The sequence below is a fragment of the Aethalodelphis obliquidens genome, unplaced genomic scaffold (assembly GCF_003676395.1).
Source record: "Aethalodelphis obliquidens isolate GAN/ISIS:26980383/991018 unplaced genomic scaffold, ASM367639v1 scaffold13, whole genome shotgun sequence".
Taxonomy (NCBI): domain Eukaryota; kingdom Metazoa; phylum Chordata; class Mammalia; order Artiodactyla; family Delphinidae; genus Aethalodelphis; species Aethalodelphis obliquidens.
This window is the reverse complement of record NW_020837957.1, coordinates 28,771,433-28,795,617: the sequence shown is the minus strand read 5'-3', so window position 1 is coordinate 28,795,617 and position 24,185 is coordinate 28,771,433. Positions and strand designations below refer to the sequence as shown.

Below are 24,185 nucleotides of genomic sequence, written 5' to 3'. Positions count from 1 at the left end.
CTTATGGCACAGTTTCTGTGCATACTAAATACCAATCACATACTAAAACCAATCAGTTTAAAATATAAAGATTTTAGACGAGGGGAAGATGGCGGAAGAGTAAGACGCGGAGATCACCTTCCTCCCCACAGATACACCAGAAATACATCTACACGTGGAACAACTCCTACAGAACACCTACTGAACGCTGGCAGAAGACCTCGGCCCTCCCAAAAGGCAAGAAACTCCCCCACGTACCTGGGTAGGGCAAAAGAAAAAACAGAGACAAAAGAATAGGGACGGGACCTGCACCAGGGGGAGGGAGCTGTGAAGGAGGAAAGGTTTCCACACACTAGGAAGCCCCTACGCAGGTGGAGACTGCCGGTGGCGGAGGGGGAAAGCTTCGAAGCCGCGGAGGAGAGCGCAGCAACAGGGGTGCGGAGGGCAAAGCGGCGAGATTCCCGCACAGAGGATCGGTGCCGACCGGCACTCACCAGCCCGAGAGGCTTGTCTGCTCACCCGCCAGGGCGGGCGGGGCTGCGAGCTGTGGCTTGGGTTTCGGTCGGAGCGCAGGGAGAGGACTGGGGTTGGCGGCTCGAACATAGCCTGAAGGAGTTAGTGCACCACGGCTAGCCGGGAGGGAGTCCGAGGAAAACTCTGGACCTACCGAAGAGGCAAGAGACTTTTTCTTCCGTCTTTGTTTCCTGGTGTGCGATGAGAGGGGATTAAGAGCGCTGCTAAAAGGAGCTCCAGAGACGGGCTCGAGCCACAGCTAAAAGCGCGAACCCCAGAGACCTGCATGAGACGCTAAGGCTGCTGCTGCCGCCACCAAGAAGGCTGTCTGCGAGCACAGGTCACTATCCACACCCCCCTTCCGAAGAGCCTGTGCAGCCTGCCACTGCCAGGGTCCCGGGATCCAGAAACAACTTCCCCGGGAGAACGCACGGCACGCCTCAGGCTGGTGCAACACCACGCCGGCCTCTGCCACCGTAGGCCCGCCCCACACTCCGTGCCCCTCCCTCCCTCTGGCCTGAGTGAGCCAGAGCCCCCGACTCAGCGGCTCCTTTAACCCTGTCCTGTCTGAGCGAAGAACAGACGCACTCTTGTGACCTACATGCAGGGTGGGGGGCAAATCCAAAACTGAGCCCCTGGGAGCTGTGAGAACAAAGAAGAGAAAGGGAAATCTCTCCCAGCAGCCTCATAAGCAGCGGATTAAAGCTCCACAATCAACTTGATGTACCCTGCATCTGTGAATACATGAATAGAAAACAAATCATCCCATTTTGAAGAGGTGGACTTTGAGCAAGATTTATGATTTTTTCCCCTTTCCTCTTTTTGTGAATGTGTATGTGTATGCTTCTGTGTGACATTTTGTCTGTATAGCTTTGCTTCCACCATTTGTCCTAGGGTTCTATCCGTCTGTTTTTTTTTCTTTTTAATTTTTTTTCTTAATAATTATTTTTTATTTTAATAACTGTATTTAATTTTATGTTATCTTCTTTCTTTCTTTCCTTCCCTCCCTCCTTTAGACAATGAATAATCCCAAATTGAGGAGATAACTTTGAGAGCAAGATTTATGATTTTTTCCCCTTTTCCTCTTTTTGTGGGTGTATGTGTATACTTCTGTGTGAGATTCTGTCTGTAGAGCTTTGCTTCCACCATTTGTCCTAGGGTTCTTACCATCCGTTTTTTTTTTAATAATTATTTTTTATTTTAATAACTTTATTATATTTTATCTTACTTTATTTTATTTTACTTTATCTTCTTTCTTTTTCTTCTTCCTTCCCTCTTTCCTTCCTTCCTCCCTCCCTCCTTTCTTTCTTTCTTTCCTTCTTTCTTTCTACTTCTACTAATTCTTTCTTTCTACTTTTTCTCCCTTTTATTCTGAGCCGTGTGGATGAAAGGCTCTTGGTGCTGCAGCCAGGAGTCAGTGCTGTGCCTCTGAGGTGGGAGAGCCAACTTTAGGACACTGGTCCACAAGAGACCTCCCAGCTCCACACAATATCAAATGGCGAAAATCTCCCAATGATCTCCATCTCAACACCAGCACCCAGCTTCACTCAACAACCAGCAAGTTACAGTGCTGGACACCCTATACCAAACAACTAGCAAGACAAGAACACAACCCCACCCATTAGCAGAGAGGCTGCCTAAAATCATAATAAGTCCACAGACACCCCAAAACACACCACCAGACGTGGACCTGCCCACAAGAAAGACAAGATCCAGCCTCATCCACCAGAACATAGGCACTAGTCCCCTCCACCAGGAAGCCTACACAACCCATTGAACCAACCTTAGCCATTGGGGACAGACACCAAAAACAAAGGGAACTACGAACCAGCAGCCTGCAAAAAGGAGACTCCAAACTCAGTAAGATAAGGAAAATGAGAAGACAGAAAAACACACAGCAGATGAAGGAGCAAGATAAAAACCCACCAGACCTAACAAATGAAGAGGAAATAGGCAGTCTACCTGAAAAAGAATTCAGAATAATGATAGTAAAGATGATCCAAAATCTTGGAAATAGAAGAGACAAAATGCAAGAAACATTTAACAAGGACCTTCAAGAACTAAAGATGAAACAAACAATGATGAACAACACAATAAATGAAATGAAAAATACTCTAGATGGGATCAATAGCAGAATAACTGAGGCAGAAGAACAGATAAGTGACCTGGAAGATCAAATAGTGGAAATAACTACTGCAGAGCAGAATAAAGAAAAAAGAATGAAAAGAACTGAGGACAGTCTCAGAGACCTCTGGGACAACATTAAACACACCAACATTCGAATTATAGGGGTTCCAGAAGAAGAAGAGAAAAAGAAAGGGACTGACAAAATATTTGAATATATTATAGATGAAAAGTTCCCTAATATGGGAAAGGAAATAGTTAATCAAGTCCAGGAAGCACAGAGAGTCCCATACAGGATAAATCCAAGGAGAAATATGCCAAGACACATATTAATCAAACTGTCAAAAATTAAATACAAAGAAAACATATTAAAAGCAACAAGGGAAAAACAACAAATAACACATAAAGGAATCCCCATAAGGTTAACAGCTGATCTTTCAGCAGAAACGCTGCAAGCCAGAAGGGACTGGCAGGACACATTTAAAGTGATGAAGGAGAAAAATCTGCAACCAAGATTACTCTACCCAGCAAGGATCTCATTCAGATTTGATGGAGAAATTAAAACCTTTACAGACAAGCAAAAGCTGAGAGAGTTCAGCACCACCAAACCAGCTTTACAACAAATGCTAAAGGAACTTCTCTAGGCAAGAAACACAAGAAAAGGAAAAGACCTACAATAACGAACCCAAAACAATTGAGAAAATGGGAATAGGAACATACATATCGATAATTACCTTAAATGTAAATGGACTAAATACTCCCACCAAAAGACACAGATTGGCTGAATGGATACAAAAACAAGACCCATATACATGCTGTCTACAAGAGACCCACTTCAGACCTAGAGACACATACAGACTCAAAGTAAGGTGATGGAAAAAGATATTCCATGCAAATGGAAACCAAAAGAAACCTGGAGTAGCAATTCTCATATCAGACAAAATAGACTTTAAAATAAAGACTATTAGAAGAGACAAAGAAGGACACCACATAATGATCAAGGGATCAATCCAAGAAGAAGATATAACAATTGTAAATATTTATGCACGCAACATAGGAGCACCTCAATACATAAGGCAAATACTAACAGCCATAAAAGGGGAAATCGACCGTAACACATTCATAGTAAGGGACTTTAATACCCCACTTTCACCAATGGACAGATCATCCAAAATGAAAATAAATAAGGAAAGATAAGCTTTAAATGATACATTAAACAAGATGGACTTAATTGATATTTATAGGACATTCCATCCAAAAACAACAGAATACACATTTTTCTGAGGTGCTCAGGGAACATTCTCCAGGATAGATCATATCTTGGGTCACAAATCAAGCCTTGGTAAAGTTAAAAAATTTGAAATTGTATCAACTATCTTTTCCGACCACAACGCTATGAGACTAGATATCAATTACAGGAAAAGATCTGTAAAAAATACAAACAGATGGAGGCTAAACAATACTCTACTTAATAACGAAGTGATCAGTGAAGAAATCAAAGAGGAAATAAAAAAATACCTAGAAACCAATGACAATGGAAACACGACGACCCACAACCTATGGGATGCAGCAAAAGCAGTTCTAAGAGGGAAGTTTATAGCAATACAATCCTACCTTAAGAAACAGGAAACATCTCAAATAAACAACCTAACCTTGTACCTAAAGCAATTAGAGAAAGAAGAACAAAAAAACCCTGAAGTTAGCAGAAGGAAAGAAATCATAAAAATCAGATCAGAAATAAATGAAAAAGAAATGAAGGAAATGATAGCAAAGATCAATAAAACTAAAAGCTGGTTCTTTGAGAAGATAAACAAAATTGATAAACCATTAGCCAGACTCATCAAGAAAAAAAGGGAGAAGACTCAAATCAATAGAATTAGAAATGAAAAAGGAGAAGTAACAACTGACACTGCAGAAATACAAAAGATCATGAGAGATTACTACAAGCAACTCTATGCCAATAAAATGGACAACCTGGAAGAAATAGACAAATTCTTAGAAAGGCACAACCTGCCAAGACTGAATCAGGAAGAAATAGAAAATATGAACAGACCAATCACAAGCACTGAAATTGAAAATGTGATTAAAAATCTTCCAACAAACAAAAGCCCAGGACCAGATGGCTTCACAGGCAAATTCTATCAAACATTTAGAGAAGAGCTAACACCTATCCTTTTCAAACTCTTCCAAAATATAGCAGAGGGAGGAACACTCCCAAACTCATTCTATGAGGCCACCATCACCTTGATACCAAAACCAGACAAGGATGTCACAAAGAAAGAAAACTACAGGCCAATATCACTGATGAACATAGATCAAAAATCCTCAACAAAATACTAGCAAACAGAATCCAATAGCACATTAAAAGGATCATACACCATGATCGAGTGGGTTTATTCCAGGAATGCAAGGATTCTTCAATATATGCAAATCAATCACTGTGATACACCATATTAACAAAGTGAACGAGAAAAACCATATGATCATCTCAATAGATGCAGAGGAAGCTTTCGACAAAATTCAACACCCATTTATGATAAAAACCCTGCAGAAAGTAGGCACAGAGGGAACTTTCCTCAACATAATAAAGGCCATATATGACAAACCCACAGCCAACATTGTCCTCAATGGTGAAAAACTGAAAGCATTTCCACTAAGATCAGGAACAAGACAAGGTTGCCCACTCTCACCATTCTTATTCAACATAGTTTTGGAAGTTTTAGCCACAGCAATCAGAGAAGAAAAGGAAATAAAAGGAATCCAAATCGGAAAAGAAGAGGTAAAGCTGTCACTGTTTGCAGATGACATGATACTATACATAGGGAATCCTAAAGATGCTACCAGAAAACTACTAGAGCTAATCAATGAATTTGGTAAAGTAGCAGGATACAAAATGCACAGAAATCTCTGGCATTTCTATACACTAATGATGAAAAATATGAAAGTGAAATCAAGAAAACACTCCCATTTACCATTGCAACAAAAAGAATAAAATATCTAGGAATAAACCTACCTAAGGAGACAAAAGACCTGTATTCAGAGAATTATAAGACGCTGATGAAAGAAATTAAAGATGATACAAATAGATGAAGAGATATACCATGTTCTTGGATTGGAAGAATCAACGTTGTGAAAATGACTCTACTACCCAAGGCAATCTACAGATTCAATGCAATCCCTATCAAACTACCACTGGCATTTTTCACAGAACTAGAACAAAAAATTTCACAATTTGTATGGAAACACAAAAGACCCTGAATAGCCAAAGCAATCTTGAGAACAAAAAACGGAGCTGCAAGAATTAGGCTCCCTAACTTCAGACTATACTACAAAGCTACAGTAATGAAGACAGTATGGTACTGGCACAAAAACAGAAAGATAGATCAATGGAACAGGACAGAAAGCCCAGAGATAAACCCATGCACATATGGTCACCTTATCTTTGATAAAGGAGGCAAGAATGTACAGTGGAGAAAGGACAGCCTCTTCAATAAGTGGTGCTGGGAAAACTGGACAGGTACATGTAAAAGTATGAGATTAGATCACTCCCTAACACCATACACAAAAATAAGCTCAAAATGGATTAAAGACCTAAATGTAAGGCCAGAAACTATCAAACGCTTAGAGGAAAACATAGGCAGAACACCCTATGACATAAATCACAGCAAGATCCTTTTTGACCCACCTCCTAGAGAAATGGAAATAAAAACAAAAATGAACAAATGGGACCAATGAAACTTCAAAGCTTTTGCACAGCAAAGGAAACCATAAACAAGACAAAAAGACAACGCTCAGAATGGAGAAAATATTTGCAAATGAAGCAACTGACAAAGGATTAATCTCCAAAATTTATAAGCAGCTCAATAACAAAAAAACAAACAACCCAATCCAAAAATGGGCAGAAGACCTAAATAGACATTTCTCCAAAGAAGATATACAGACTGCCAACAAACACATGAAAGAATGCTCAACATCATTAATCATTAGAGAAATGCAAATCAAAACTACAATGAGATATCATCTCACACCAGTCAGAATGGCCATCATCAAAAAATCTACAAACAATAAATGCTGGAGAGGGTGTGGAGAAAAGGGAACACTCTTGCACTGCTGGTGGGAATGTGAATTGGTACAGCCACTATGGAGAACAGTATGGAGGTTCCTTAAAAAACTGCAAATAGAACTACTATATGACCCAGCAATCCCACTACTGGGCATATACCCTGAGAAAACCATCATTCAAAAAGAGTCATGTACCAAAATGTTCATTGCAGCTCTATTTACAATAGCCAGGAGATGGAAACAATCTAAGTGTCCATCATCAGATGAATGGATAAAGAAGATGTGGCACATATATACAATGGAATATTACCCATAAAAAGAAATGAAATGGAGCTATTTGTAATGAGATGGATAGACCTAGAGTCTGTCATACAGAGTGAAGTAAGTTATAAAGAGAAAAACAAATTTTGCTAACATATATATATGGAATTTAAGGGAAAAAAATGTCATGAAGAACCTAGGGGTAAGACAGGAATAAAGACACAGACCTACTAGAGAATGGACTTGAGGATATGGGGAGGGGGAAGGGTAAGCTGTGACAAAGCGAGAGAGAGGCATGGACATATATACACTACCAAACGTAAGGTAGATAGCTAGTGGGAAGCATCCGCATAGCACAGGGAGATCAGCTCGGTGCTTTGTGACCGCCTGGAGGGGTGGGATAGGGAGGGAGATGCAAGAGGGAAGAGATATGGGAGCATATGTATATGTATAACTGATTCACTTTGTTATAAAGCAGAAACTAACACACCATTGTAAAGCAATTATACTCTAATAAAGAGGCAGAAAAAAAAAAAAAGAAGCATAAGGACTTCCCTGGTGGTGCAGTGGTTAAGAATCCGCCTGCTAATGCAGGGGACACAGGTTCGATCCCTGGTCCGGGAAGATCCCACATGCCATGGAGCAACTAAGCCTATGCACCACAACTACTGAGCCTGTGCTCTTGAGCCTGCAAACCACAACTACTGAGCCTGTGCTCTAGAGCCCATGAGCCACGACTACTGAGCCCGCTTGTCACAACTACTGCAGCCCGTGTGCCTAGAGCCTGTGCTCTGCAACAAAGAGAAGCCACCGCAATGAGAAGCCCGCGCACCACAACGAAGACCCAACACAGCCAAAAAATAAATAAATAAATTTATAAAAGATAAATATAAAGCATATTTAACACTAAAAAAACAAAAAAAAACAAAAACAAAACATAACGATTTATATCAATCTTGTTCCTTAGGAGGAAAATAATTTGCTTACAGTTTCCATTTCTTTCATCTTTTCTTGTGTCCGTTCAGTTTCTTTTTTCAGTTGACTTATCTCCTGTTCATTCTGTAGTGTTATAAACTCTTTTTCTCGAAGTTGTTCTTTGGCATTTTGCAATTTTTCATTCAAACCTTCTATCTGAATTTTAAACAGAGCAATGTTAATGTAACTAAAGAAAAATAATTCTTCAGTCATAAATGCAATCCAAGTAAGTCAGGTTTTAAACATGTATATCTAAAATAGCAAAAATTTAAAAATGTTTTTCTTTTTTTTTCTTTTTTCTTTTAGAAGAGAGTGAGTTTATTAGAACAAAGATTCAAAAATATGTTTTTCTTAAAACAACCATAACTTTGACATAAGTATCAGAATTCTTGTGCCTAATAAAATGCTTATATGTATACCTAAAATATACTAAAAGAGATGACAGTCTCAACCACATTTGTATAAGAAAGGAAAATAAAGGTACGTTAAAACAACACACATTACATGGCCTTAAAATTAATTTTACAGGTAATTATCTGCATGAGGTAAAAAATACAATTAGTGAAAACAAACTCCCCTTCTTTACTATGTTCCTTCCTTAGAGGCAACCACAGTTAATAGAATTACTTGCAAATCCTTCCAGAGATATTTTATACATATTCAGATATGCACACATTATAATAAATATGTGAACACGTTGACATACAAAAAAATACATTTAAAATAACATTAAAAGGGTAAGCACCAGAAACCGGGGAGTCAGAGAAAAGGAAAAATGTGGTGGAAGGGTACAAAGTTTCAGTTAGGCAGGATGAATAAATTCTGGAGATACAATGTATGGCACAGTGAATGACTGTAATTAGTAATACTATGTTGTATACTTGATAAGTGTTCTAATAAAAAAAAAGTAACTATATGAGGTTGTAGATATGTTAATTAGTTTGATTACTGTAATTATGTCATAATGTATGTGTATATTAAAACATCATGTTGTACATCTTAAATATATGCCATTTTTTGTCAATTATACCTCAATAAAGCTGGGGAAAAAATTGAGAAGAAAATGAATATAACATAGGATGTACAAGATAATTAAAATTATGCAGTATTGGGAATTCCCTGGCAGTCCTGTTGTTAGGACTCCATGCTGTCACTGCCAAGGGTCCAGGTTCAATCCCTGGTTGGGGAACTAAGATCCCACAAGCTACACAGCACAGTGAAAAAACAATAAATTAATAAATAAATAATAAAGTAAAATAATGCAGTATTTTTATTGTTTGTATTCTATTAAAAAGCTGTATTATGTGAATAACAGATGCTTACAGTTAAGGAGTTATTTTTTTTTAAACAATTTAAGACGTAATTTTTAATAATTTACCTGTTTGTTGCTTTCTTTAAGTTCCAATTCTGATTTCTCCAGAGTACCCTCTAATTTAATTATTTTCTGTTCCATTTCTCCCCTGTACTCACGAATAGTCATATCCAAATGTGTAACCTAAGTACAAAAGCAACATTAAGCTGTCACTCAATTTTATTCTAACATGGAAAACTGTGTGCTTGCAATGTGATTTAGAATTGTTTATAGTGGGTATAACTAAAGAATAAATGCATCTCCAATAAATTATTAAAAAGAATGAGATAGGGGCTTCCCTGATGGTGCAGTGGTTGACAGTCCGTCTGCCAATGCAGGGGACATGCGTTTGTGTCCCGGTCTGGGAGGATCCCACATGCCGCGGAGCGGCTGGGCCCATGGGCCATGGCTGCTGAGCCTGCACGTCCAGAGCCTGTGCTCCGCAACGAGAGAAGGCACGACAGTGAGAGGCCCGCGTACCGCAAAAAAAAAAAAAAAAAAAAAAAAAGAATGAGACAAATAATCATTGCTTAATAATACTGGATCTTGAGCCTGATATATGATTATGTTCACATAAGTGACAAATAAAATGATTCAAACTTCATTTTATGCTTGATAAAAGCTGCTAGGGCTTCCCTGGTGGTGCAGTGGTTAAGAATCCGCCTGCCAATACAGGCGACATGGGTCCTATCCCTGGTCCAGGAAGATCCCACATGCCGCGGAGCAACTAAGCCTGTCCACCACAACTACTGAGCCTGCACTCTAGAACCCGTGTGCCAAAACTACTGAATCCACATGCTGCAACTACTGAAGCCCGCGCACCTAGAGCCCGTGCTCCACAACAAAGAGAAGCAACTGCAATAAGAAGCCCGGACACTGCAACCAAGAGTAGCTCCCGCTCACCGCAACTAGAGAAAGCCCACGCACAGCAATAAAGACCAAATGCAGCCCCCCAAAATCAATAAAATTTAAGAAAAAAAAGCTGCTAAATAACAATGCAACATGAAAATTGTGGGATGCAGCAAAAGCACTGCTTGGAGGAACATCTAAAGCATTGAATGCATATATTAGAAAAGAAGAAAGGGGCTTCCCTGGTGGTGCAGTGGTTGACAGTCCGCCTGCCGATGCAGGGGACACAGGTCCGGGAAGATCCCACATGCCACGGAGTGGCTGGGCCCGTGAGCCATGGCTGCTGAGCCTGCGCGTCTGGAGCCTGTGCTCCTCAACGGGAGAGGCCACAACAGTGAGAGGCCCGCATACCGCAAAAGAAAAAAAAAAAAAAGAAGGCCTAAAATCAGTCATCTAAGCTTCCACCTTGGGTAACTAGAAAAAGAAGAGCAAATTAAATCCAAACTAAGCAGAAGAAAAAAATAATAAAAATTAGAGCAGAACTCAATGAAATTAAAATTGGGAAATCAATAGAGAAAATCAACAAAGCAAAAAGCTGGTTCTTTGAAAAGATCAATAATATAAATAAGTCTCCAGCCAGACTAACTTAAAAAAAAAAAGAGAGGATATAAATTGCTAATATGAGAAATGAAAGAGGAGATATTACTACAAATCTCAAGGATATTAAAAGGATAATAGAGAAATATTAAAAACAACTCTCTGCCCATGAATTTAATAAAACTAGATGAAATAGACGAGTTACTCGAAAGGCACAATCTGCCAAAACTCACACAAGAAGAGACAATCTGAATAAGCCTATATCTATTAAAGAAATTCAATCAATGATTAATAACTTTCCAAAACAGAAAGCACCAGACTCAGATGGATTCATTGCTGAATTCTACCAGACATTTAAGGAAGAAATTGTACTAATTCTCTACACTCTCACTTAGTAGATAGAAGCAGAGGAAATACTAACTCATTCTCTGAGGCCAGCATTACCCTGATACCAAAACCAGACAGAGACATTATAAAGAAAGAAAATTACAGACCAGTATCTTTCATGGACATAGATATAAAAATTCTCAATAAAATATTATTGAATCATACCCAACGATGTATAAAAAGAACTATACACCACAACAAGCGGGATTTTTTCTAGGTATGAAAGGCTTTTTCAACATTTGAAAATTAATTAATGTAACTGATCACATCAATAGGCTAAAGAAGAAAATCACATGATCATATTAATAGATGCAGAAAAAAACATTTGACAAAATCCAACATCTATTCATGATAAAAACTCTTGGTAAACTAGGAATAGAGAGTAACTACCTCAACTTGATAAAGAATATCTAAAAAAAACTAACAGCTAACATCACACTTAACAGTGAGAAACTCAAAGTTTTCCCATTAAGATCAGATACAAGGCAAAGATATTCCATCATACCACTTCTTTTCAACATTGTACAGGATATCCTAGCTAATGCAGTAAGACAAGAAAAGGAAATAAAAGGTATACAGGTTGGGAACGAAGACATAAAACTGTCTTTGTTTGCAGATGACATGATGATTTAGGTAGAAAATCCAAAGGATTTGACAAAAAAATTCCTGGAACTAATAAGTGATTATAGCAGGTTGCAGGATACAAGGTTAATACACAAAAATCAATTGCTTTCCCATGTACCAGCAATGAACAAGAGAAATTTGAAGTTAAAAACAAAATTATCATTTATACTAGCATTCTCCAAAATGAAATAGTTATAAATCTAAACATATTCAAGATCTATATATGGAAAACTATAAAACTCCAATGAAAGAAATCAAAGAATTATATAAATGCAGAGAGAGTTCACGTTCATGGATAGGAAGACTTAATATTGTCAAGATGTCAGTTCTTCCCAACTTGATGTATAGATTCAAGGCAATGCCAATCAAAATCCCAGCAAGTTATTTTGTGGATATCAACAAACTGCTTCTAAAGTTTATAGGGAGAGGCAAAAAACCCAGAAGAGCCAACACAATTTTGAAAGAGAACAAAGTTGGAAAACTGACATTACTCAACTTCAAGACTTACTAAAAAGGTACAGTAATCAAGACAGTGTGGTACTGATGAAAGAATAGGTGAATAAATCAATGGAACAGAAGAGACCAGAAACAAACCCATGTAGATATAGTCGACTGATCTTTGACAAAGGAGCAAAGGCAATACAAGATATCCTTCAACAGGTGAATGGATAAATAAACCATAATATATCCAGGCAATGGAACACTATTCCATGCTAAAAAGAAATAAGCTTTGAAAAGACACGGAGGAAACTTAAATGCATATTACTAAGTGAAAGAAGCCAATCTGAAAAGGCTACAATACAATATGATTCCAACTGTATGACATTCTGGAAAAGGCAAAACTACAAAGACAGCAAAAAATCAGTGGTTGCCAGGGTTGGGATAAGAGGGAGAGGGATGAATAGGTGGGGCACAGAGGATTTTTAGGGCAGTGAAAATATTCTGAATGATACCATAATGATGGATAGCTGTCCAAACTCCTAGAATGTATAACACAAAAGTAAACTGTAATGTAAACTATGGACTTTGGGTGATTATGAAGTGTCAATGTATCAATAGGTTCATCAGCTTTAACAAATGTACCATTCTGGCAGGGAATGTTGATAATGGGGAAGGCTGCGCATCTGTGGGGGTGGGGCGTTTACAGGAAATCTCTCTACCTGCTGCTCAATTTTGCTGTGAACCTAAAACTGCTCTAAAAAATAAAGTCTTTTAAAAAAGATGTTGCTAAATAATGCCTTCTGAATATTTTTGTTCCTCTAATAAATACTAGCTGAGCAAGTAACTCCTTTAATCCCATTTTCTTCTGATATACAGTATTAAAAGAGATCAAAAGGTTCAGATACTAAGCTAAACTTCATTCCCGAAAATCCACCTGCTATAAAAATAGCAAGATAAAGAGAGACGACATATTTCTAATTTTAAAAATATTTATATGCACATAAAAAAGAAATACCTATAAAGGGACTTCCCTGGTGGCACAGTGGTTAAGAATCTGCCTGCCAATGCAGGGGACACGGGTTCGAGCCCTGGTCCAGGAAGATCCCACATGCTGCGCAGCAACTAAGCCCACGAGCCACAACTACTGAGCCTGCACTCTAGAGCCCGGGAGCCACAACTACTGAGCCCATGCACCACAACTGAAGCCCACATGCCTAGAGCCCGTGCTCTGCAACGAGAAGCCACCTCAATGAGAAGCGCACACACAGCAATGAAGAGTAGAGAAAGCCCGCTCATAGCAACAAAGACCTAACACACCAAAATAAATGAATTTTTTAAAAAAAGCTATAAAAATGTCTATTTTGCCAAAAAGAGGGGACCTCTGAAACCTTGTGCGATTGTATTTTAACAGAAAATTTCATTAAAATATAGTTAAAAATATATATATATATATAGTTAAGAAAACCAACTTGAGCTGCTCTTTGCTTTAGCTCCCAATTTCTCTCCTTAAGTGCCTGATCCATTTCAAGGAGTTCTTGCTTTTTGTCTTCAATCTCCATCTTGCATTCCCTGCAATTTAACAAAGTGAAAAAGATCTAAGCAAATAAATAGGAATATTATAGTTTCAAAAAAATTAAATCAAGTGGGTTACCTTTCCTGTAAGTTAAAAGTGACAGGATATATTCAACTATTTCAGATTGAGAGCTCACATTAAAGGAATAATGTATAAAGAAAATGACTGATATCAATGCAACTACTTTAACAGAGTGTTCTAAAAAGGCAAAAGTTAACTCAGATTCTACTATTGGAGACAATTTAAGCTAAATGTTAAAAGCACTACCAGGGAATAAGATTGAATCAGTATAAGAATTTTAAAAATATATCTATATTTTTTCATCTATAGATCAAAGGAGTGTTTCAAAGTCTTTTATATATAATAGCTGTGAGTTCACTATAACTGAACGAGGCATTTATCTCATGATTGATGTCCCTGATATCCAAAGCTCAGTAAACGACCACTGTATTTCTTATGGGAATTTTTTTAAAACATCTTTATTGGAGTATAATTGCTTTACAATGGTGTGTTAGCTTCTGCTTTATAACAAAGTGACTTAGTTATACATATACATATGTTCCCATATCTCTTCACTCTTGCGTCTCCCTCCCTCCCACCCTCCCTATCCCACCCATCTAGGTGGTCACAAACCACAGAGCTGATATCCCTGTGCTATGCGGCTACTTCCCACTAGCTATCTATTTTACATTTGGTAGTGTATATATGTCCATGCCACTCTCTCACTTTGTCACAGCTTACCCTTCCCCCTCCCCATATCCTCAAGTCCATTCTGTAGTAGGTCTGTCTTTATTCCCGTCTTGCCCCTAGGTTCTTCATGACCTTTTTTTTTCCCCTTAGATTCTATATATATGTGTTAGCATACGGTATTTGTTTTTCTCTTTCTGACTTACTTCACTCTGCATGACAGACTCCAGGTCCATTCACCTCACTACAAATAACTCAATTTTGTTTCTTTTTATGGCTGAGTAATATTCCATTGTATATATGTGCCACATCTTCTTTATCCATTCATCCGATGATGGACACTTAGGTTGCTTCCATGTCCTGGCTATTGTAAATAGAGCTGCAATGAACATTTTGGTACATGACTCTTTTTGAATGATGGTTTTCTCAGGGTATATGCCCAGTAGTGGGATTGCTGGGTCATATGGTAGTTCTATTTGCAGTTTTTTAAGGAACCTCCATACTCTTCTCCATAGTGGCTGTATCAATTTACATTCCCACCAACAGTGCAAGAGGGTTCCCTTTTTTCCACCCCCTCTCCAGCATTTATTGTTTACAGATTTTTTGATGATGTCCATTCTGAACCCATGTGAGATGATATTTCATTGTAATTTTGATTTGCATTTCTCTAATGATTAATGATGTTGAGCATTCTTTCATGTGTTTGTTGGCAATCTGTATATCTTCTTTGGAGAAATGTCTATTTAGGTCTTCTGCCCATTTTTGGATTGGGTTGTTTTTTTGATATTGAGCTGCATGAGCTGCTTGTAAATTTTGGAGATTAATCCTTTGTCAGTTGCTTCATTTGCAAGTATTTTCTCCCATTCTGAACGTTGTCTTTTTGTCTTGTTTATGGTTTCCTTTGCTGTGCAAAAGCTTTGAAGTTTCATTAGGTCCTATCTATTTTTGTTTTTATTTCCATTTCTCTAGGAGGTGGGTCAAAAAGGATCTTGCTGTGATTTATGTCATAGAGTGTTCTGCCTATGTTTTCCTCTAAGAGTTTGATAGTGTCTGGCCTTACCATTTAGGTCTTTAATCCATTTTGAGTTTATTTTTGTGTATGGTGTTAGAGAGTGTTCTAATTTCATACTTTTACATGTACCTGTCCAGTTTTCCCAGCACCAGTTATTGAAGAGGCTGTCTTTTCTCCACTGTATATTCTTGCCTCCTTTATCAAAGATAAGGTGACATATATGCGTGGGTTTATCTCTGGCTTTCTCAGATTCTACTATTGGAGACAATTTAAGCTAAATGTTAAAAGCACTACCAGGGAATAAGATTGAATCAGTATAAGAATTTTTAAAATATATCTATACTTTTTCATCTATAGATCAAAGGAGTGTTTGCAAGTCTTTTTTTTTTTTTTTTTTGCGTTATGCGGGCCTCTCACAGTTGTGGCCTCTCCAATCGCGGAGCACAGGCTCCGGACGTGCAGGCCCAGCAGCCCAGCTGCTCCACATGTGGGATCCTCCCGGACCGGGGCACTGCGTCCCCTGCATTGGCAGGCAGACTCCCAACCACTGCGCCACCAGGGAAGCCCCTGCAAGTCTTTTATATATAATAGCTGTGAGTTCACTATAATTGAACGAGGCATTTATCTCATGATTGATGTCCCTGATATCCAAAGCTCAGTAAACGACCACTGTATTTCTTATGCAAATTTTATTCAAAATGACACCTTACATTTAGTGAAGTATTGAAGTCTAATATAGAAATATTTTAAATGTATTTTTTTAATGTATTTTTATAAATTCTAGCCCTCTTAAAACACTAACTTATGAATAATTTTATATATAAAAATGCTTAAAATGATACAATTTTAATATTTATATCACTCTGAAGCCTCTGATCAGAGAATTTTAATTTCAAACTCTAAGTTCTGATATCACAAAGGATGAAAATGTTGTTGATCTTGAATCTTCATATGATTTTCCAATCTTAAATATGAAACAATAAAGGTGCTGACTTTAAAAAGCAGATTCTGAACTTCTTTAATGAGATGTTTACTGTTCTCCTAAAAGCCTGAAGAGTTCATACAAGGCTAAACTTATGTTCTAAAAGTAATATGAAATGAATTCTAAAGATAGCTCTAATTGCTGTCTATATGAATAGCTGCGCTTCCAAAATTCAGCTACTAGCTAGAATTTTAAGTTTTGTTTTACTTCTTTTATCCATTCATTCCCTTAATCATTTAGCAAATATTTATTGGATGTTTCTTATATGTCAAGGTTCTATGTACAGTGGAATTAATAGGCAACAGGATAGATGTTGTTCATTACATAGAGCTTACATTCTACTAGGTCAAGAGATGGACTATAAATAATAAACAACTCAACATGAAAAATATAATATAAAGTGCTATGTTAGAACATTAAATACAGTGATGAGATCGTGACTGGGAGGCTATATTAGAATAGGTGGTCAGGGAAGGGCGCTTTGAGGTAATGTGAAGGGTATGAAGAAGCTGGCCACACAACCATTATTTCAGGCCGAAGAAACAGCTATGACAGAAGTTCTAAGGTGGGAAAAAACTTGGTAAACTTTAAGTACAATAAAAAAGCCAGGAGCAAGCAGAACAATATGAAATGAGGCCAGAGAAGTAGGCAGGAACCTTGGGCTTTGTATTACAGGAAAAGGAGCTTGTATTTTTTTTTTCGATTGTGGTAAAATACATATAACATAAGATCTACCATTTTAACCACTTTAAAGTGTACAATGCAGTTACACTAAGTACATTCACAATGTTGTGTAACCATTACCACTATTTCCAGTACTTTTTCATCATTCTGAATGGAAACCCCATATCCATTAGCAGTTTTTTCCATTCTCCCTTCCCCCAGTCCCTGGCAACAATTAATCTGCTTTCTATCTCTATGGATTTGCTAATTCTGGATATTTCATATAAATGGAATTATGCAACATATATGTGGTTTCTTTCATTTAGCATAATATTTTCAAGGTTCATCCATGTTGTAGCATGTTTCAGTACTCTATTCCTTTTCACGGCTGATTAATATTCCTTGTATGGATACACCATACTGTGTTTATCCATTTACAACTATCAGTGTACAGCTGGGTCGTTTCCACTTACTGGTTATTGGGAATAGCCGTACTATGAACATTTGTGCAAAAGTTTTGTTTGAACACCTGTTTTCAATTCTTTTGGGTACTTACCTAGGAGTGGAATTACTGAGTTATATGGTTAATGTATGTTTAAATTATTGAGGAACTGCCACACTGTTTTCCACAGAGCCTGTAACCTTTTTAGTTTACCATTTGTTATTTTCTGCTTGGATTTTTTTGTGTGTGTGTGGTATACGGGCCTCTCACTGTTGTGGCCTCTACCGTTGCGGAGCACAGGCCCTGGACGCGCAGGCTTAGCGGCCATGGCTCATGGGCCCAGCCGCTCCGTGGCATGTGGGATCTTCCCGGACCAGGGCACGGACAGGCGGACTCTCAACCACTGTGCCACCAGGGAAGCCCTTCTGCTTGGATTTTTTTTGTTTGTTTTTATTATGGCCATCTTAGTCGGATTGAAGTGGTATCTCATTGTGGTTTTGATTTACATTTCCCAAGGAGCTTGGTTATTATTCTGAATCTTTTGGGAAGCCATTAGAAGATTAAGTAGGGAAGCAATATGATCTGATTTATGTTTTGAATCATAAACTTAAATCAATTCTGTGGAGAATGAATTGTGGGGAAGGTCAAGAATTTAAGCTGGTAGACCAGGTGGGAAGCCACAGCAACAGACCAGGTGAGAGATGATGATGGCTTGTGCTAAGGTGGTAGTAGAAAAAATAAGAAATCAATAGACTTCAGAATATGTTTTAGAAATAAAGTTGACATGACTTGCTAATAGACTGGATGAAAAAAGGGAGGGAAAGAGATAAAAATAATCTTATAGATTTCTGGTTTAAGCAACTCCATAATAATGAGATGGAGGAAGGGCAGGGTTATGAGTAAAAAAAATGAATTGTTTTAGCCACGTTTAAGATGCCTCTTTAAAATACGTCAGTGGAGATAACAAGTAGGTCATTAGATATGAGTCTGGAGTTTGGAGAAGAGGTCTTTCTAGAGATATGGGTTTGGAAGTCTCTGACACATAGTATTTAAAGCTATGTGAAATTTACCAAGAATGAATTTGTGGGTAGAAAAGAGAAGGGGTCCTGCTCTGAACCAAAGGTTACAATATCTAAGATTCTGGGTCACCTTGCTTCTCTCTATCCTGTTCTTTCATTACACATTTCACATCCTGGTCTGTTTTCCTTTTCAGAATCCATTTCCTACACTTTGGCTCCAGTCTGGCTCTCCACCCCTACTCACCACAGATGTGTACTGGAACAGCATTTTATGCTATTGCTGCTAATCTAAGAAACCAGACTTTAGAGTTGGACAGACTGTGTTTCACTCCCCTCTCTGGACCCTACTATCTGACTTTGGGCATTTTACTTAATTTTCTCAAGCCTCAGTTTTCTCAAGCATAAAAAGGTGATAATAAGCAACTCATAGGTTTGTTGTAAAGAAATGATTGAGATCATATATGAAGTCCCTGCCACAGTCCTGGCACAAAATTAGGGCTTAACACAAAGAACAACATTGTTATTGTTAATATTATTTTTTTATTAATCAGTGCTGTATGCTGGTCCAACCATTTTTTATCACTGTGGGATACAGGAGAGGGCCAATGTAAAATGGTCCAAAGAACAAGGATGGAAGTATTAGCCAACAGCAACAGCTATATTAGTGAGATGGAGCATGGGATGAACTGCCTAGGATGAGACACAGTGAGCTAAAGGCAGTTGAGAAGTTTGGACATCTAGAATTCAACAACAAACTCTATAGTATGACCCAAGGACTAAGGGTAATAAAGTGAAGTACCTGTAACTGTGATATCATTTTTTAGTATTTAACTCACCTAAGTTCAGCTGTGAGATCCGTTATAGTAGTGTATTTTTCCTCTAATGATAACTGAGCCTTCTGTAGAACATCTCTCAATTCCTGGAGTTGTCTTAAAGTACTCTTTAATTCTCCATGAGCATTTTGTAGTTCAGTCTCTAGTACTTCCCGTTTCTGCAAGGCTTCTGTTAGTTCAGTTTCAGTGTGGTGCTGTAACTTTTCTAACTCCTTCACTGTTAAAAGCAGAGAATAATTTTAGAATTATATATATAAACTACTTGTTATTCAGAAATTTGTAAGCAATTATAATTAAGAATATCCAATTTTATTCATCTATAAGAGGCAAAATACCACTGATTGTCCCTTCCCCGTCATCTCAAATTCTCACTTTATTCCATTTCTTTAAATATACAAATGCAGGCAGCTAAGCTGAGCTAACCTGTTGCTTACCAGCGTTTGTTTTCTTATCTAGTTCTGTCTTTGTCTGTTCTAATATCATGTCTAACTGAGAGAGATGCATTGCTTTATTTTCTCCATCTCGTTTTAGGTGCTTTATTTCTTTTTCCATTTTATACAGTTCTTCTTTGTAGTGATCCATCTCAAGTTTTACTTGCCTAATTAAAAACAAAAAATAAAATAAAAAATAATTTGGAAACTTAAAAATCAACTAACTTATCTCTGACGGAACAAAGTCTGCAAGTTATATAAAGACAAATATCAGCAAAATGTCTAGTCATCGTGGGATGAATTGGGAGATTGGGATTGGGACTGACATATATATACTATATATGACATATATATACTAATATGTATAAAATGGATAACTAATTAAAAACCTGCTGTATAAAAAAAATGTCTAGTCAGAATCTTAAATCACCTATTATATTGTTAAAAATGCTCCAACTAATAGATTGTAATTCTGTACCAATTACATGCCACTAAACACAACTATATGATGTATTTACCTAGTACACTACCTGGCACACAAAAGGTGCTCAATGTATTTGTTTTCTTTCTATTTGGAGATATTTTAATTTTTTTTTTAAGATTGTTGTTTTTGATGTGGACCATTTTTAAAGTCTTTATTGAATTTGTTACAATATTGCTTCTGTTTTATGTTTTGGCTTTTTGGCCGCGAGGCATGTGGGATCTTAGCTCCGTGACAAGGGATGAACCCGCACTCCCTGCACTGGAAGGCGAGGTCTTAACCACTGGACCACCAGGAAAATCCCTGAGATATTTTAATTTTAAAACAGATCCACAGAGATATATAACAGATATATTTTAACTCTAAACCCTTTTGGGAGAGAAAAACAGTTTTATAAATTATAGTTTCAGAAGTGAAAGAAGCAATAGTTGGAACAGAGAAAAACCCTGCTTCATGAAGAGAAGATCTTGGAACTAGATATATCTTTCTTATGAAGTTTATTCATCTAGTTCATAAACTTCCTACTAGTAATTAGAACTTATTTTACCCACTGAATGTGCCTATTAGCTATAATTAAGAAGAGTTTTTGTCTAGAAGTCAAAGGGTGGGAGTAAGAAAAGAAAGAAGCAGTTATTTCAATTTTCTTAGTGAAACAAAAGCAAGATCATCAGTGAGAGCAAGGATTGGGGAGGGGTTGTTAGAGTTTTGAAAGAAAAGGCAAAGGTGTAAAAGAGTCCTCTACAAGAGTAAGTAACATTATGATTGCCAGACAGACAGCATTAAGAAAATGCCTAAGGTTTTGAAGTTATGGGTATAAAGTAAGACTGGTCAGTGTCGTTATATTTTTCTCCAGCCTCTGTAAAGATGCAAGCATGAATTAGTCTGAGTTGGATTTTTAGTTCTGTGTACACAAAGTAAGAGAGAGGTAAAGGAGTTGTGGGTTTATGTAAATCAGTGATTTTAATGATTAATTAGAATTTAAGCTAGGTAAAGAGAGGAGAAAGGGCATTAGGGAATGAGACAGTGGTAGAACTGATAGATCAGAGGTCCTACTTACATCAAAGAATTGTTGAATTGGGGATATTAAAGGGAATGAGGTAATAATATAGAGGTAGATGCATAGTATTCAGATTATGTTGAAATAATGGAGATATTAGAAACGATAAGATCTAGGATAAATAATGTGAGTGAGTGACTGAGGATCAGCTAGATAGATGTATATTGAAATCCCCAAGAATAAAGACAGGAGTAGTGTTGGAAAGAGCTATGTAAGTCAGGTGGCCTGTAGGTGTCAGCAACAACGAGGGATGATATGATCTGATGACATGAGGTTCATGGTGTATGTCATACTATTTCCCATCTCAATCCTGTGGTACAAGAACTATGGGGAAAAGTTTTTACTTTAGAGAGCTGCAGGGGAAGAAGCAATGTCCTCAGGGGACAGTCACATTTCTGTTACAGCAAGAGAAAAGAAGAGATAGAGAATATAGGGAATGTCTTTCAGGATGGACTGTAAATTCCAGAGGATAAAGTGGAAATCTTTCACAAGTTCAGATGCGGTGGGAAAAGGAAAGAAAATACATGAGGAGGTTTTTGGGACTTAGTAAGAGAGATGAGGGTAAATCTAACGCCTGGAAATCTGATGCTTCTGGGGAATCTGGCACAAGCAAAGATAAAGTTACAATGTTGATTAGTTTTTGTGGAATTAAGGTACACACTGGTGGTGAGGCTGTGTTAGTGGATAGACAAATATCAATGGCAGAAAGAAGGTCTGAAGAACTGTGGTCTTAGTCTTAAACATAGGATATCTTCTTGACCCCACTGACAGAGTTGAGGATATCTGGGTAAGCAAGTTGCTACTCAAAGCACAAAGGCCCTACCTTTATTCCTGTCAGAGGGGGGGAGGGAGTCTGAGGATGTTGTGGTTTAAGTTCAAATGCATAAGTTAACTCTTATTCCTGTTGGTAGAATGGTGGGCTAATTAAGAGTTTATTATTAATTATGTCAACTCTTGTCGACAAAGTATAAGAGGTCTGGGGAAGCTAGGTATAACTTTCAGCTCATAATTCCCTTTCTTGACCAAATAACTATTGATTTCTTAGCACAGCCCAGCCACATTAAATCAGGATCTTTAGAGGTAGGACCTAGACATCAGTACTTTTTAAAGCTCCTTGGGTGATTTTAATGTTCAGTCAATGTTGAGACCACTGTTTTCTTCTATTAATTTACTCCCTCCCATAAACAATTAGAATCCATGAAAAATTCTTCTATATGAGTACATCTTTGCCTGACACTTTCACAATTCAAGTTAATAAAACAGTTGCTGAGTGCCTATGAGGTACAAGGAACTATGCTGATTGTTGTGGGAGGACCCTTAAATTAAACCATATATTATCTTGGCCTTAAGGAACTACAATATAGTAGGAGAGAAAAGGATATTAACTTATAATACTAAAAGGCATGAGGGATATGAGGGAGGTGCAAACAATGCTATAGGAACACACACCGTAGAGAAATTAATTCCTCAAGCAAACACTTCACTGAACATTATCTGATAGTGAAACTCAAATATGACTGATGTTAAAGCAGGAAGACAAATATAAACTAACATATTCATTTTACCTGGCAGTACCAGTAAGTTCAATAACTTTTTGCCTTTTTAAATCTGCTTCATATGTGGCTGCTTCACATTTTTCCTCCATTTTTCTCAACTTTTCAGCTGAACTTTCCCTTTGTTTCTGAAGCTCTTGTTCAAGTTTAGATACCTTGTAAAGCAATTTTCAGTTAAGTATTTTAAATTCAAACACAGTTCAACATTTTTCAGAAGAAAAATATTTATATAAATTTGTAGCCTAGCCTATCAGTTTCAAGATGTTATTACAAAAATCAAAGTATAGACCGAGAAACAACGTTTTGAAAATATGAAAGCAAAACAATTTTTAATAAGAAAGATATTTCATTCACACACATACTTATAGAAGTGACCACATCATAACACTAAAATAGGACTTAAAAGAATTGTACAGAATAATGGTAAATGTTCCTCTTTTCATCATCCTCATCTGAAATGCTCTTTCTTCTCTTGTCAAACTATGTTTCTCTCCTTCTTCACAAATTGGCTCATACCAATTCCTAGAATTCCCATCTGCCCTCAAACGTTACAACTTGCATTTGCTCCTATTCATTCCTCCTGTTTTACTACATTGCAGGAGGTATTCTTCCTCCTATGTAAGTCAAACTGCTTCATAGGCGTTCTGGATTCAACTCCAATCCACTTTTTAAGGAACCTCATACTACTACCTCTACTCTCTGCTATACCTTCAATCTCTCTTTCTTCTGGTTTCTTTATATTAGCATTTAAACATGTTCAAGACCTTCCTATCATAAAAAACTTTCCTCCACACCTCTACCTCCTTCCGACTACCACCATTTCTTTCCTCTTCTTTATAGCCCAACTTCTCAGATTTTTTCTATGCTTGTTGTATCATTTTTCTCACTTTCTCATTCATTCCTCAACCCATAGCAATCTAGACACTGTACAGAAACTACACTGTGTCACCAATGGCTTCCATGCAGCTAATTCCAATGGACATTTTTCAACTTTCAATTTACTTGACACTGATTGCAGCAGCCCATGACACCAATTATCATCCTTTAAGTCATGAAATACTTACTTTGGCTTCCAGGTACTGTATCCTTCAGAGCTCTGTCAAAGTCAGGCATCTCACCCCTCATTCTATGTTCTCTCCCTAGTTAACCTCAGCCACTTCATTTTTTTTTTTTCAATTTTTTTTTTTGGCTGCATTGGGTCTTCGTTGCTGCATGCAGGCTTTCTCTAATGGCAGCGAGCGGGGGCTACTCTTCGTTGCGGTGCACGGGCTTCTCATTGAAGTGGCTTC

The 24,185-nt window shown here is 37.6% G+C and overlaps 1 protein-coding gene across 12 annotated transcripts in view; it reads right to left on the bottom strand.

Annotated features, from left to right (window-relative positions):
* Positions 1–24,185, bottom strand: part of CCDC18 (coiled-coil domain containing 18) — a 125,511-nt gene that overhangs the window by 26,911 nt on the left and 74,415 nt on the right. For all 12 annotated transcript variants that reach the window (XR_003434361.1, XR_003434362.1, XM_027114355.1 and 9 more), the window contains 6 exons: positions 22,909–23,051; positions 19,809–19,972; positions 19,378–19,591; positions 13,633–13,732; positions 9,293–9,409; positions 7,927–8,070 (listed from right to left, as the gene is read on the bottom strand). Coding sequence is in view for 10 of the 12 variants with exons in the window: in XM_027114355.1 (XP_026970156.1) it covers positions 7,927–8,070; positions 9,293–9,409; positions 13,633–13,732; positions 19,378–19,591; positions 19,809–19,972; positions 22,909–23,051 (882 nt within the window). In the remaining 2 variants the exon portion in view is untranslated. The remainder of the gene's footprint in view (positions 1–7,926; positions 8,071–9,292; positions 9,410–13,632; positions 13,733–19,377; positions 19,592–19,808; positions 19,973–22,908; positions 23,052–24,185) is intronic.